The 13,999-nt window shown below is 37.4% G+C and overlaps 4 protein-coding genes across 4 annotated transcripts; 2 read left to right on the top strand and 2 right to left on the bottom strand. All coding sequences in view use genetic code 12, as the record gives it.

Annotated features, from left to right (window-relative positions):
• Positions 1 to 1,229: 1,229 nt before the first annotated feature.
• Positions 1,230 to 2,225, top strand: BUD16 (putative pyridoxal kinase; the record flags this gene model as incomplete). Its single annotated transcript, XM_049324823.1, has 1 exon — positions 1,230 to 2,225. One exon carries the CDS (start codon positions 1,230 to 1,232, stop codon positions 2,223 to 2,225), a length of 996 nt encoding a protein of 331 aa, XP_049179415.1.
• Positions 2,226 to 3,655: 1,430 nt separating this feature from the next.
• KGF56_003485 (uncharacterized protein) lies at positions 3,656 to 4,801 on the bottom strand (the record flags this gene model as incomplete). Its single annotated transcript, XM_049324822.1, has 1 exon — positions 3,656 to 4,801. One exon carries the CDS (start codon positions 4,799 to 4,801, stop codon positions 3,656 to 3,658), a length of 1,146 nt encoding a protein of 381 aa, XP_049179414.1.
• A 1,460-nt stretch (positions 4,802 to 6,261) lies between these two features.
• PGA45 (Pga45p) lies at positions 6,262 to 7,608 on the top strand (the record flags this gene model as incomplete). The annotated part of the gene is made up of 1 exon (XM_049324821.1): positions 6,262 to 7,608. One exon carries the CDS (start codon positions 6,262 to 6,264, stop codon positions 7,606 to 7,608), a length of 1,347 nt encoding a protein of 448 aa, XP_049179413.1.
• Positions 7,609 to 7,980: 372 nt separating this feature from the next.
• KGF56_003483 (uncharacterized protein) lies at positions 7,981 to 12,723 on the bottom strand (the record flags this gene model as incomplete). The annotated part of the gene is made up of 1 exon (XM_049324818.1): positions 7,981 to 12,723. The coding sequence occupies one exon, from the start codon at positions 12,721 to 12,723 to the stop codon at positions 7,981 to 7,983; it is 4,743 nt and encodes a 1,580-aa protein (XP_049179412.1).
• Between the last annotated feature and the right edge of the window lie 1,276 nt (positions 12,724 to 13,999).

The raw sequence follows: 13,999 nt of genomic DNA, 5'->3' as shown, positions 1-13,999 counted from the left end.
GGGCACTTTCTTTTTGGTGTGTGCGCCTTAACTCTATTGATTTCCATCCAGAACGTGCATCTTTACATAGGCAATAAACACGTCGCGTATGGTGTGTGCGCCTTAACTCTATTGATTTCCATCCAGAACGTGCATCTTTACATAGGCAATAAACACGTCGCGTATGGTGTGTGCGCCTTAACTCTATTGATTTCCATCCAGAACGTGCATCTTTACATAGGCAATAAACACGTCGCGTATGGTGTGTGCGCCTTAACTCTATTGATTTCCATCCAGAACGTGCATCTTTACATAGGCAATAAACACGTCGCGTATGGTGTGTAGTACTGCAAGGTGGATAACTGGTCCATTGTGGTGTAGTTACAATTGAAAAAAGAAAAGAATTGTAGCTAATTTCTACCATCTATTGTAATTCAATATCTTGGAACAATGTCAAGAAACAATCCCACTTTCTTTACAATAGAATACCAAATTAAAACATAATAGTGTAAATGTGACAAACAAAGAAAATCTAGTACTTTCCATATATAAGCTATTGCTAACAAAGAGAATCTCTTGATCATTCCCATAGACTATATCAGTGCAACTTATTATGAAACCAGACTAAACTTTTTCTAAACGGAGAATGTTTCAACTCCCTATCGAGGAGCAAGATAGTGAGTTTTAGAGTCTATTAGGTGACTACTCGCTATCTCGTTTCTCGATAGTGAGTTTTAGAGTCTGGAGGCTGGTTGACTCCAATTTTTACCATTTTTCTCTGCCCTATACTTTTTAGGCTCTGCTAAGAGTAACTAGATACTCATTCCATATCAATACAATTCTCTCTCTAATAGATCCCCCGATACTTGCATAATGTGTCCACTGGGGTAAATGCTTTTCATCTTGAGTTTATCAAACGTGTCATACCCACTTTATCTTGATGCCATTCCCACTTTATCTTGATGCCATTCCCACTTTATCTAGATGCCATTCCCACTTTATCTTGATGCAATTCCCACTTTATCTCGATGCCATTCCCACTTTATCTTGATGCCATTCCCACTTGCAAAGTTTATGCGCTTATAGAGAATTGAATCTGAGCTGCGCGCATAATTTTTCCTTTTTAAGCAAAAAGAAGCGAAGAATGAAAAGTGAAAAATTTAAGGCATTACTTCTAGAAGAGGCATTCACATTAGCTTAGTAGCTTGTTACGACACTATCTCGCTTTGCTCGATAGTGTATAGGGCTCTATGAAATCGGTACTATCCATACAATCTCACGTTGTACATGGCTATGCTGGTGGGAAAGCCGCGATTTTTCCATTACAATCACAAGGATGGGAAGTAGATAACATCAACACCGTGCATTTTTCAAACCATACGGGGTACGGTCATTTCACAGGAACAACATTGTCGGAAAAAGAACTCAACTCGATTTTCGACCAGCTAGTAAACAAATTACGTCTAAGCTATACAGCAGTTCTTACTGGATATATACCAAATGCCAAATTGATTGATTGCATAAGTCGGTATATACAAGAAATGAAAAAGAATAACCCAAAGTTAATATACTTGTTTGATCCCGTAATGGGCGATGACGGATTTATCTACGTTGACAAATCTTGCGTGCTAGAGTATAGGAATTTGATAAGTTTAGGAATTGTTGATTTGATCACTCCGAATCAATTTGAATTGCAATTATTGACAAATGAAGAGATAAATGATCGAGGGAGTTTATACAGGGCTATTGACAAGTTACATAGTGGGTGTCATATACCGTATGTTGTTGTGACCTCGGTAGATGGTGGTGTTTTGGGCAACAAGGAAAATGATGAGAAGTATATTTACTGCATTATATCAGCAAAACAACAAACAGCGATTTTCAAGATTGTCAAAATCGAATCGTACTTCACTGGAGTAGGAGATTTATTTTCCGCATTACTCTTGGATAAATTCGTTGGCAATGGAGAAATAGCCAATGAGTTTGAACGATTGAGTCGGTCCGTAAATCAAGTATTGACAATCGTGGCAAAGACCTTAAAGTTGACACACGAGTTGGGGAAACAACAGGCGCAAGCAGTTTGTGAAGACAAAAAGCTAAATGGATGTAACAAACAACTGGAAATTGTGAGTAAAATGAACGATGCAGAGACTATGAAATTTTTTGAGTTAAAGATCATCCAAGCTAGGGACTTTTATAGTTACGATGGTATGGGAGAATTTTGCGTATTTGACCAGTTGAAATAAAATATATTAATATTATAGATTAATGAAATAGAGATTTTAGACATGAAAATTTGGTGGATAGGGCCAACCTTGTTTATTCTCTGTTGTTCAATAAAGCGTCCAAGGTTTTACATATTTCAACTCGTTTTAAGGTATTTTTTCTTTTTTGTAAAACCTTTTTACTTTGGTCGTCGTGATTCATTACGTTTCTCTACTTGATGCAATTTTTCTCCATGTAGATTCTCATTTCCCCCCTTCCCCAGATTTTTCCCCATGTCTTCTTGTTTAATTGGAAAACTTGGTGTATCCAGCACTATTTCTACAATCTGTCTTTCCCTTTCATATACTAGCTTTCTCTTAACTCTCTTATTTGGCAACTTACCATCATCACAAAAACTCCGTGGCCGACGCCGTTTCTCCTTTTCCTTTTCCATTTTTTTCAAAAAAGAAATCTCTTTACCAATTACACTCACATTTTCTTCAATAGTAATGATGTAATTTGCATTTGGCAAAATAAACTCATTATCTAGTTCCAATACTTTATGAAGTATGACTTCTTGACTTTGCTTGTGAAAAAAGTCCGTTTCAACCAAGTTCCAGTTTATATCGTAAATCTCTAACTTGTTATTAAACTCGTAATAACGAAGTCGACCATCTTGCCATTTCTTATGCTTCTGAGTTACTCTAGCAGAATAGAGAATCTTATATTCATGCACAATCGATATGATGGACATTTTTTAAAACAGCTTTCATCAAAGCTGCTATAGTGACCAACAGAAGAACAAAATCATATCAATGTTTACAAAAAGAGTATGCTTGATACAGCAGAGAGTAAATCACAAACTATAAAGTGACAAGTAGTAACGTGTGTTATTTGGAACGTTTCAGTTGTTTTAGAAAAAAACCAAGATAGAAAAGGGCTTCTAACTATCTGAAACCAAACCCTTGAAAAAGGCAAAAATTAAAAAAAAAAAAAGAAAAAAAGCAGTATGAGGTAAAGGTGATGAAACAGTATGAGGTATACGTGATGAATTGCAGATACAGTCTACATAACGTATTAAAGCCTAGTAGTCAAACTAGTGGTAGAATAGAAGTTTGAAAATTAAAACAAAAGAAAAAAATTAGTAGTGTATTTGTTTGGTGACGCGAGAAATGAATTTGAATAAGGATATTGCCAAACTATGGCTAAATGGAGTTGTTGTTCCTATGAAATGTCTCGATTTCATATGTCTTTCAGTCTTGATTTCATATGTCTTTCAGTCTTGATTTCATATGTCTTTCAGTCTTGATTTCATATGTCTTTCAGTCTTGATTTCATATGTCTTTCAGTCTTGATTTCATATGTCTTTCAGTCTTGATTTCATATGTCTTTCAGTCTTGATTCATATGTCTTTCTGTCTTGATTCATATGTCTTTCTGTCTTGATGTTCTCTCTTTTCTGTTTCTTTTCTTCAAAGTCTCTTGTGAGGTCCATACATGTTATCTTGTAATCTTTGATATGCTCCTGTATCTTCGATTCTTCTAAATAGTTTGGCCAAAGGCGGAGACCAATATCCATCAGTTAATATATATTCCAAAGCGTCGCTCAAAATGTTTTTTTGCTTAGCATCTTCATAAGTGGACTCCAAGTCAAGACCATCTAATGCACCATTTTTGTATAATGTACTGGCTATTGTGTTTGTCAAATTTGAAAGATTTGGAAGCTTCAAAATGTCAAGAACTAAAGGACCTACAATACCCGATTGATTTAATGCAACTATTATATCGTTGGCATTAGACTGAACTATATTTGATTGCAATATTGTGTTGATTGCGTTATTAAGGAACTTATCAAATGATCCCGCATATTCGTTATCGTCACCGTCATCTCTTGCATAATTCGTCTGGCTCCCTTCTCTACCACCATTAACATCAATCACAATGTCATAATTTTGACCTTTTGGTGTAACTGGTAATCCTTGTTCAACATTGATTTCAGACATATTGTCTTCATTTGTATTGGCTTTTGAAGTGGTATTAACTATCAAATCTGCAATCCAGTCCACAGTTAAATCGTGCCCGTCACCCAAACCTAATAATAGCCAGCCTACCCAGACATTCTTTGGAGCACCCAATACCTCACCAAGAAAGTTGCCCAAAAATTGATTACTTGCGTCGTTTACTAACAAGTATTGTGCTGTTGACTGGATTATCCCGGAAGACATCACCGAATTCAAAATTTGGGTCATATTCAAGTTGATGCTCAATCCTTCAGTTGATGTTTCATTTCCACCATCACCTGATAAAAAAAACTCGAGATAAGTCACCAAGTTTTGTGTTTGCTCTGGACTTGAAGATATCTCGTTAATAATTTCTGGCAAGAGTCCTGAAGCACCTAATGTTTGGAAAAAGGTTGTATACTGGGAAACAACTGCGTCATTTGTTGAATTATCATCTCTTTTTTCAAACATTTGAATACTCTCAAAACCGTCCAACGTATCCAAGTCACTAATTTCTTTCAAAATGTAGTCGTATTCGTCAAAGTTTATACATCTGACAACTTGCGAACAAAGTAGTAAAGTCGTAGGTATTATTGTTGCTAACATTGGTACTCTCATAGTAAACTATAAAATTGTATGGAAAAGCCGTGCAGGGTTTCAAGGCAAAAAGAAAAAAAAAGAAAATTAGGGATGTCTTCAAAAGAAAGTTGACCAAAGGTTGAAGTATGATCTTGATGAAGTGAAAATGGTGAATCTAAAATAATACCAAAACTACCTGAACAGTTTCGAAAAGAAAGGAAAGCAGAATGAGGTCTTGATGATTTTCAAAATTTATTAAAAATTCCAGACGATATTAAATTACCCCGTTGATGCAAAAAGAAAAGAAAGAAAAATTGCAAAAAAAAATTGCCCCAGACAATATTTTTTTTCTTTTTCACCTCTCTAAACAGAATAAGTTTCTCGAAACAGGAATAATATATATATATATATATATATATACATATAGGTGAGCTTAAAGTATAACTAAAAGCGTCAACTCAAGAGCTTAGTGTACTATAATGACGGATAAATAGGATGAACAAGGGGGGTAACTATTACACCCATACTCCTCTTGGCAATGGTGGTATCTAGCTTTTAACAGGTGGGAGTAATTTTGGTAGCATTTGGGATGGACCCCCTTTGTTTACCGAATATTTGTGTTTTTTTTTTTTTGCCAAAAAAGAAAAAAAATATCATTTTCCATTTTAGGAAATAATTACAAAATGCTGCAAACAGATGCGCCGACAAAAACCCCTGAAACAGGGATAATTCAAAAGGAAGGCAAAAAATCATTAAGTTGTGTATTTGGTCATGACCTGCTTTCGCTGAGAGTATACTTTATTACTTGGTGGTACAGCTCAATGGACAAAAGCACATAGCTTTCCTTACTCTTCGGCGACCCCACCTTCTCCCTCCCCCCCCTCCCTTCCGGTTGTACTCTTCGACCCCACCCCCGGTTTTATTTTCCGAATCTCAAAACAGTAATGTCATTTTTTTTGACACTTTGCATATCCTGTATATTATAAGTTTCCTTTTTGGGAAACCATATGAACGTTTTTCTATTCTTTTTGCAATCAAATCAGAATTTTAATAACCAAAGATGGTTAAGAAAATGTATACCCATAAAAGTAAAGAGGGAGGCCATTATCAGGTACTTTTTCATATTGATTCAACAATAAGGTATTTAGGTGCTATGTTGCTGTTTCAGATAGTTTTTTTTGAGTTTTAAGCTCTGATAATGACAATTGATAGCTTATTTCTTATTTCTTATTTAATCAATCTTTTTCATGCATTAGTATACTTTCTCTTTCTTATAACTTCTTCAAAATAAGTTATTTATTTTTATACATTGTTATCACCCACTTTCTTCTTCTTCTTCTTCTTCTTCTTGTTCTTCCTCTTCCTCTTCTCGATACCATTCTTCATTCGCTGACTAGCAGGTTGGCTATTACCTTGGATATTTCAACCAAAAGGCATCCATATTCATTAGTTTTACCGTAGGGCATTCATATATCATCAAGAGATTATATACACTACATATGCATTTCATACATATAATAACGACACTCGTGTGTCTACTTTGCTCACTAGCATACTCGAAAACATTGCCAACACCATATGGAGAGTTGTACCATCTAAAAGACGAAATTGACCACTTTGTAGAAACTCACTTTGACGACCATGAAGTTGGATTATACTACGACATGCTTGAATTATTCAGTGAAGATGGAGAAGTTTTTAGTTTTGAAAAGAGAGAAGAAAATGACGATGATGGTCAATATTATGATGTTATCGTTTCAGTTTTAAACAGTCTTAACTCTTCGGGGATCATTTGGACGTTATTAGACGCTGTGGCTGATCATCCAGATAGAGTAAACTATATTGCCAACTTGACCTCGAGCTTATTGAAGGGGAGAAATATCACCATTAATGTCGCTGATATAATCCTTAGTGGAAGCAACCCCATAATTCAACAAAATGTTAATTTATCTGCCATTTCAGCTGCAATTCAAGAGAGCGGCTTGGTTACTTCGCTTATGGATGGGATTTTGTTGGATGAAAATTTTAGACCAAAGTTGGTAGATTTGATTTACAATGTTGTATTATCACAAAAGAATGTACTATTGTATATTTTTGCCGGTGTTTTACAAAAGAGGGATTCAATGCTATATGATGATTTGATAACTGAAATACTCAAAAGAGCTGATGATGCTGCTTCTAATGACGAGTTTGCTGGAACTATGCAATCGTTTTTGACCAATGGTTTGGCTACTATATTGGGATCTCAAGCATTTGGACAGTTTACGGGAAGTTTGTTAAATGCATTGAATGATACTGGATTTGCCGTATATTTTATCAAGCGGTTTATTTCAACTGATTCTTATATGAATATGACGAGCAAATTGATATCTGCAGTGACAAGTTCTGGCGCAATTCACATTTCATTCTCAGGCTTGAATATATCGGAATTGGTTACATCCGCAATTGAAGACCCGACTATTATCACTAAGCTTATCGGATCTTTATTAGGTGGTGATCCGAATTCGTTAATTGGATTCTTTGGTAAATATTCAGGAGCCATTCAACAAATTTTGCGAGATTTAGAAAAAAAGGGACTATTTGCTGAGTTGAATAGCTATATCTTTGGCGATGAAAGCGCAACTACATCTATCACCCTAGCACCTGGTGCCACTTCAAATGCCAATAGAGTTATCGCATCTACAACACTAGCGCAAAGTACTAGATCATCTTCAACTTCGGCTAAAAGTACCGGAACAACTTCAAAAGACCAGCAAAATGATGCGTCAAGTTTGCTTTCAAGTATGACAATATTGAGAAGTATATTCTACACTCAAATCGTCGTGGTTATAGCGTTTTTTATTTGAAGCAAAAGAAGTAAGCATTATTAAACCATTATTAACAATAGCACACATCAAACCCAGAGTTTCATTCATTAACAAATAGCCTTACATTATTTAGCCATGAGTTAACTTCTCTTCCTAACTTGAATAACCTTTTTTAGGAACCATATACATATATACATATACATACATATGGATGTATATGTATATAAGTATTATTTAACTTTCTACGTCGTTATATTTTCACTTTTTAATACCAAATAAGTATTTAATTCAAGGTAACTTTTTAAACTATTACTTTACATATACCGAAAAAAAATAAAAAAAGGAAAAAAATCCAAAGACAACTAAAACACTTCCACAATTAACCCTTTTTCCATCTCTCTCTCTCTCTCTTTAGTTCCATATCCCCGATCCGTAGCCATTACCAGTTGCAGAACCACCATTATTCAATTCATTTATGGTGCTCAATAATGCGGTATCGTTAAACAATCCTGGCGGCGATGTTCTACTCAATGCTAATGCTGGAGAAGAAGTACTGGATTGACCAAACGATCCTTGTGACAGAAAGCCCGTGCCTTGTGGTTGAGTTGACTGTTGAAACTGAGGCTGCTGCGGCTGTTGCGGTTGTTGCTGGAGTTGTTGCTGCTGTTGTTGGAGTTGTTGGAGTTGTTGCTGCTGCTGCTGTTGCTGTTGTGGAGAAAATCCAATCATTGTAGAACTTGCGGACATTGGTAATTGTTCGGCGGTTGAATTACTTCTTACAATAAACCCATTACCATTCCCGCATTGACCAACTTTCAAATGTGTCACTGAGCCAAACTCATCATAAATAAATTCAAACTGATATAATGAATTTGAATGACAACAGTTGAGAAATTGGTTAATTGTAAACTGGGGATTACCAATTATTCTCTTGACATTTTGATAAATAATCGATAACGGTGCTACATTGAATTCCAATTGCTGTGAATTTTGCATGATTTGAAAACAATTGTAAATTGTAGATTGAATCATATCCATCTCACCTTGCCCGCCGGAATTAACAAAGTTGTTGTTGTTGTTGTTGTTGTTGTTATTGTTATTGGTATTGGTATTGTTATTGTTGTTGTTGTTGTTGTTGTTATTGTTATTGTTGTTGTTGTTGTTGCTGTTGTTAACGCTGAGATTGGTGTTACTTGAATTCCCCCAAAGACTACTTGCTTTTGTTGTATTGGAGTTCAAAAATGGACTGGAACTCTTCATTCCGGATGTACTTTCCCAAACTGAGTTGTTCCTACTTATACCTGAGGGTGTAGTTGTACCGGGGGTTGAACTATTCCAAATATTGCAACTAGTGTTTATTGGAGCTGCTGTTGCTGCTACTGCTGTGGCAAATGAATCATTGACAGTAGGTTCAGCAAATGTATTGAACGGACTGAAATAATTTTGCTGTTGAAATCCAGGTTGCTGTTGAGGAGCAACGCCAGTGGTTGGAGCTATTGACGATGATGAAGCTTGTGGCATAACTGCTGATTTGCACAAAAAGGAGGATTGATGATTTGCAGACATTTGTGTTGTGTTCATATTAGCTGACTTGCCAACCCATGGTAAAGCATGCGTGCTACCGTTATTATTCAAGCCTATATTGGTAGCAAGAGATGCACTCATTGTTGTGTTACTTCCATTTAGTAAAGTGATTGGAGGTATTTGAGGAGAAGCCGTTGCTTTTTGTTGGAGAGTTGCCGGTATCGACGACAAAGGATCTATTGAGTAGGGATGAGATTGAACTGGCTGTATTGTAGGTATATGTGCACTCATAGAGAGTCCAACTGAAGACGAGGTGCTAGATATTGAGCCTGGTCCTGTTGTGTGATAGATATGGTTCAACGAGTTGATACTACCATTAGAATCATTCGAAAATTTGGATTTCTCTTCCTCAATTTGTCTTGCAAGTTCTTGTTCTTCATCATAGTCCATCATTGCTTTAACTTGACTACGCCTTGCTTGACTAAAGTCTCTTGTATTTGCACCTTGAGTTAATAGTTGTTGTTGTTGCTGCTGCTGCTGTTGTTGTTGTTGCTGCTGTTGCTGTTGTTGTTGCTGTTGTTGTTGCTGCTGCTGTTGTTGCTGCTGCTGTTGCTGCTGTTGTTCTTCACGAGCAATCCTAAGCTTTTCTTTCTCATCTTCTTTTTGTTTTTTCAACAATTCTCTTAGTTTCTTCTCCTCTTCTTTTTTTCGTTTCTTTTCTTCCATCTCTTTGCGGCGCTCTTCTTTGATCCTTCTTTGCTCTTCATCGTGTCTAATCTGTTCTTCAACTTTTCTCTTGTGCTCAGCTTCTCTTCTCTTTGCCTCTTCCAATTTCTTTTTCTTTTCCTCCTCTCGCTTCAATCTAGCCTCTTCTTTCTTTTTTCTTTGTTCGGCTCTTATTTGCTCCTGTTTGGCATTCAATTCATCGGCTATCCTTCGTGCCTCTTCCTCTTTCTTTTTTTTCTCTTCTTCTTTGGCCAATTGTTGTAATCTTTTCTTTTCCTTTGCTTTCTCCTTTTGTTTCAACTTCTTGGCTTCTTTTTCCCTTTTTGCCGCTTCTTCTGCTTCCAATTCTTCAAATAATTTTCTAGTATTATCCTTGGACACTTTTTCTTTATACGCACTCTTTAATCTTTCTTGAAATAGTTTGATTACCTGAATTAAAAACAAACGACGAATCTCCTGCATTTTCTCTTCTTCAGATATTTCGGACTCAGTATCACTTGCATCTTTTTCGTCGAAATCTTCTTCCTCATCAAAATCTTCCTCATTCTCATCTTCCTCATCGTCCTCGTCGTCATACTCGTAATCTTCATCCTCATCATCGTCTACCTCTTCTTCTTCATCCTCTTCTACTTCATGAGCATCCACTTCCTCCTCATTTTCTTCCTCTTCTTCTTCTTCTTCCTCTTCTTCTTCTTCATCATCTTCGTAATCTTCATTCTCCTCGTGATGATGATGGTGATGATGGCAATAATAAGGTTCCTCTTCGTCATCCTCATCAACCCAATGTGACTGTGACTGTTGCTGTTGTTGCTGCTGTTGTTGTTGTTGTTGACTAGGTAGATTCTTTACTGAGCCACTGAATTTAAATTTCTCCTTTAAAAATTCCTCACGAGCAGAACGTGACTCTGAAAGTGCTTCCATCATACTAATGAAAGAATTGCCATCATTCTTCAATAGATCCTCAGCAAACGTGGAAAGACCTTGATTGAATTGATCACTCAACTGAGCAGACATAATCTTCGGAGCAATCCCTGAACCAGTTGGATTCGAACTTGCCATTTTGGAAAATAGTTTGCCCATGTTCTGAACGTAAGACATGCCCTTCTCCAAATGATTTCTATCTACGTTATGTAAATCTCTCACAATTTCTCTCAAAGACCCTGCTTTTTCCAACATATTAATATGTGCTGCATTTTTTGGATCAAAATGAGATACTTCCTTCATTTTTTGCAAATCCAAACTCTCAAGAGCTTCAAATAGTTTAGGATCTAGCAACTTGTTGAAAAGTTGTGTTTCTGTTGAATTTGAGCTCAGAAATGTAGCACTGATTTGCACTGTAGGATGCTGCTTTGTTGAACCAGCAGTTTTCGTGTTACTAGTTCGAATTTGAACTTGTGGTACAGAATTTGGTTGTTCTTGTTCTTGTTCGTGTTCTTGCTGCTGCTGCTGTTGTTGTTGTTGTTGTTGTTCTTGTTCGTGTTCTTGCTGTTGTTGTTGTTGTTGTTGTTGTTGTTGCTGTTCTTGCTGCTGTTGCTGTTGTTGTAATTGTGTTATCGATGGCGGTGGCGGTGGTGGTGGATGAGACAGTTTAGTGATACTCAATGGTGCTCTCATTTGAGACGATGATTTTTGTTGTTGCACTTGTTGCCTCTGTCCCATCTTCAACTTATCCATTTGCGATCTTATTTCCTCAATATGCGCTTGACTTGTAGTATTGGCATTCTTTGCTAATTCCAAACTTTCATTATGTAGTTGTTTCCGTTTCTGTAATCTTCGCTCTTCTTCTAGCATATGAAATCCACCAAACAATAATCCTGGCAATGCATTCAAGTCATTTATATCTCGCACTTCGTGAATAAAATCAATAATATCGTCAAAATGGTTATCATAAATACTCTCCAATTCTTCTTCGATGATATTGTTCCTTCTGCCGCAATATTTACAAGCACAGTTATTGGAACTTGTCGAAGTATTTGGATTATTCACATTTCCACCACTTTGCAGCTGCAGTAGCTGTTGCAAATGTTGTCTTGTTTCGTTCTTGAACATCTTCATAATAGATTCTTTATCAATCTTGACCAAATCTAATTTCTGTGCTTCTTCCAAGGATTCCCAAAACTCTTTTAATTTCTCTTGCTCCTCAATAGAAGCGCTTTCCCATAAACTATTATGCACATCCTGGCTGCTCTTTCTCAATTTGGCATTAGACATATGCTGGCCAAACCCATGCTGTAATTGATGATGATGATGATGGCGGCGACCGTGATTATGATTATAATTATGATTTGAAGGGGAAACATTTCTGCGTGTTTGATGCAGGTGTCCGGCACAAACACTACTTTCATTCTCACTCAACTGGTCGTGATTGGAATCGTGGTTGGAATCGTGGTTGTGGCTGTGGTTGTGGTTGTAATTTTCTTCCTCTTCCTCAAACTCTTCCTCAAATTCGCCGTCGTCTAGGCTCTCCACCACAACATCGCCATTTGGAGCCTGCTTGATCACACGAGACGTTGGATAGTCCTCGTCTGGTCGATTTAAATAGGCTTGAGCTCCTCGAATCATTTTACTAGCCTTTTTACCTCTTCTCTTTTTCTTCTTCTTTGCTGCACTCGCACTCTGAGTTCCTGGATCACGTAAATTCAATTGCAGATGTAAGCGCTGACTAGCTTTTGCCTTTTCGAGAGTGTCACCAATAACAGCACCGGCACCTGCACCTGCACCACCTGCACCACCTGCACCACCTGCACTTGCACTTGCACTTGCACTTGCACTTGCACCATTTGCACCACCAGCATCACCAGCAGCTTCCATAACCATTTTGCCATTTGATACTTCAAAATGAATATTCTCCCCTAGAATAAACTTCTTTCGAGAGCCTTCACTATTGTCCTCCAGCTTAGTCATGGGGGGAGGGGGATAATTAATATCTATGAGACAACTTTCAAACCAGCTTAAGGGAGAACCACACGTACACGTACACGTACCTCTTTACAATGTTAAAGCCGCAGATACTTTGTTGGAAAGATATACCTACAATATAGAAAAGTAAAATGCGTTGGCTAGTAAGAATTTTTCTTCCTCTTACTTTAAACTTCTCCATTTTCTCTTTGAAATTCTTACGGAGGGAAAAACTTTTCGGGCGGGCGACACTATCGAGCGACACTATCGAGCGACACTGTCGAGCGACACTGTCGAGCGACACTATCGAGCGAAGCGAGATAATGGAGCGAGATAGTGGAGCGAGATAGTGGAGCAGTACTAACTCCCACCAACACTATCGACCTACACTCCACTATCTCGCTTCGCTCGATAGTCGAACAGTACTGACTCCTATCAACACTATCGACCTACACTCCACTATCTCGCTTCGCTCGATAGTCGAACAGTACTGACTCCTATCAACACTATCGACCTACACTCCACTATCTCGCTTCGCTCGATAGTCGAACAGTACTGACTTTTGGGGCGACACTATCGACCGACACCATCTCGCTTTGCTCGATAGTGGGGCAGTACTGACTCCTATCAACACTATCGACCTACACTCTACTATCGAGCGAAGCGAGATAGTGGAGCAGTACTGACTTGTACCAACACTATCGACCTACACTCCACTATCGAGCGAAGCGAGATAGTCGAACAGTACTGACTCCTATCAACACTATCTCGCTTCGCTCGATAGTCCTACACTCCACCATCTCGCTTCACTCGATAGTGGGGCAAAACAGGCGTAGAGAGAAGAAAAATTAAACTAAAAATAAATAGAAAATAAGAAATAGTAAGAAATAAATAGTTGAGAGTAATAGTTTAAGACATAGGGAGTAATAGATTAATGGGATGTAGATTAATGGATAGATTAATGGGTAGATTAATGGATAGAATAATGGGTAAATAGTCAACATTTGTATCAAGATCGTTGATAGTACTAATAGGAGTTTTACAGTAACCGTTGATAGTAGAGTATTTAGCCGTATCTACTGTATTTAGTAGACCAATGCATGGCGCATCAAGACCAGCAGTGATAACCCCAGTGGTTGTAATACTAAAAAGTTTCTCGGTTGTTATTAATGTAACTGGTGCAATTAAATTACAATGAGAAAAGAAAAAAACTCCACTATTGACCAACTATCGAGCGAAGCGAGATAGTGGAGCACACTAACTGCTTGACACTATCGAGCGA

The sequence above is a fragment of the Candida oxycetoniae genome (assembly GCF_023343755.2).
Source record: "Candida oxycetoniae strain CBS 10844 chromosome Unknown scaffold36, whole genome shotgun sequence".
Classification (NCBI taxonomy): Eukaryota; Fungi; Ascomycota; class Pichiomycetes; order Serinales; family Debaryomycetaceae; genus Lodderomyces; species Lodderomyces oxycetoniae.
Note: the sequence above shows the minus strand (reverse complement) of the source record. Positions and strands in the feature narration are given on the sequence as shown.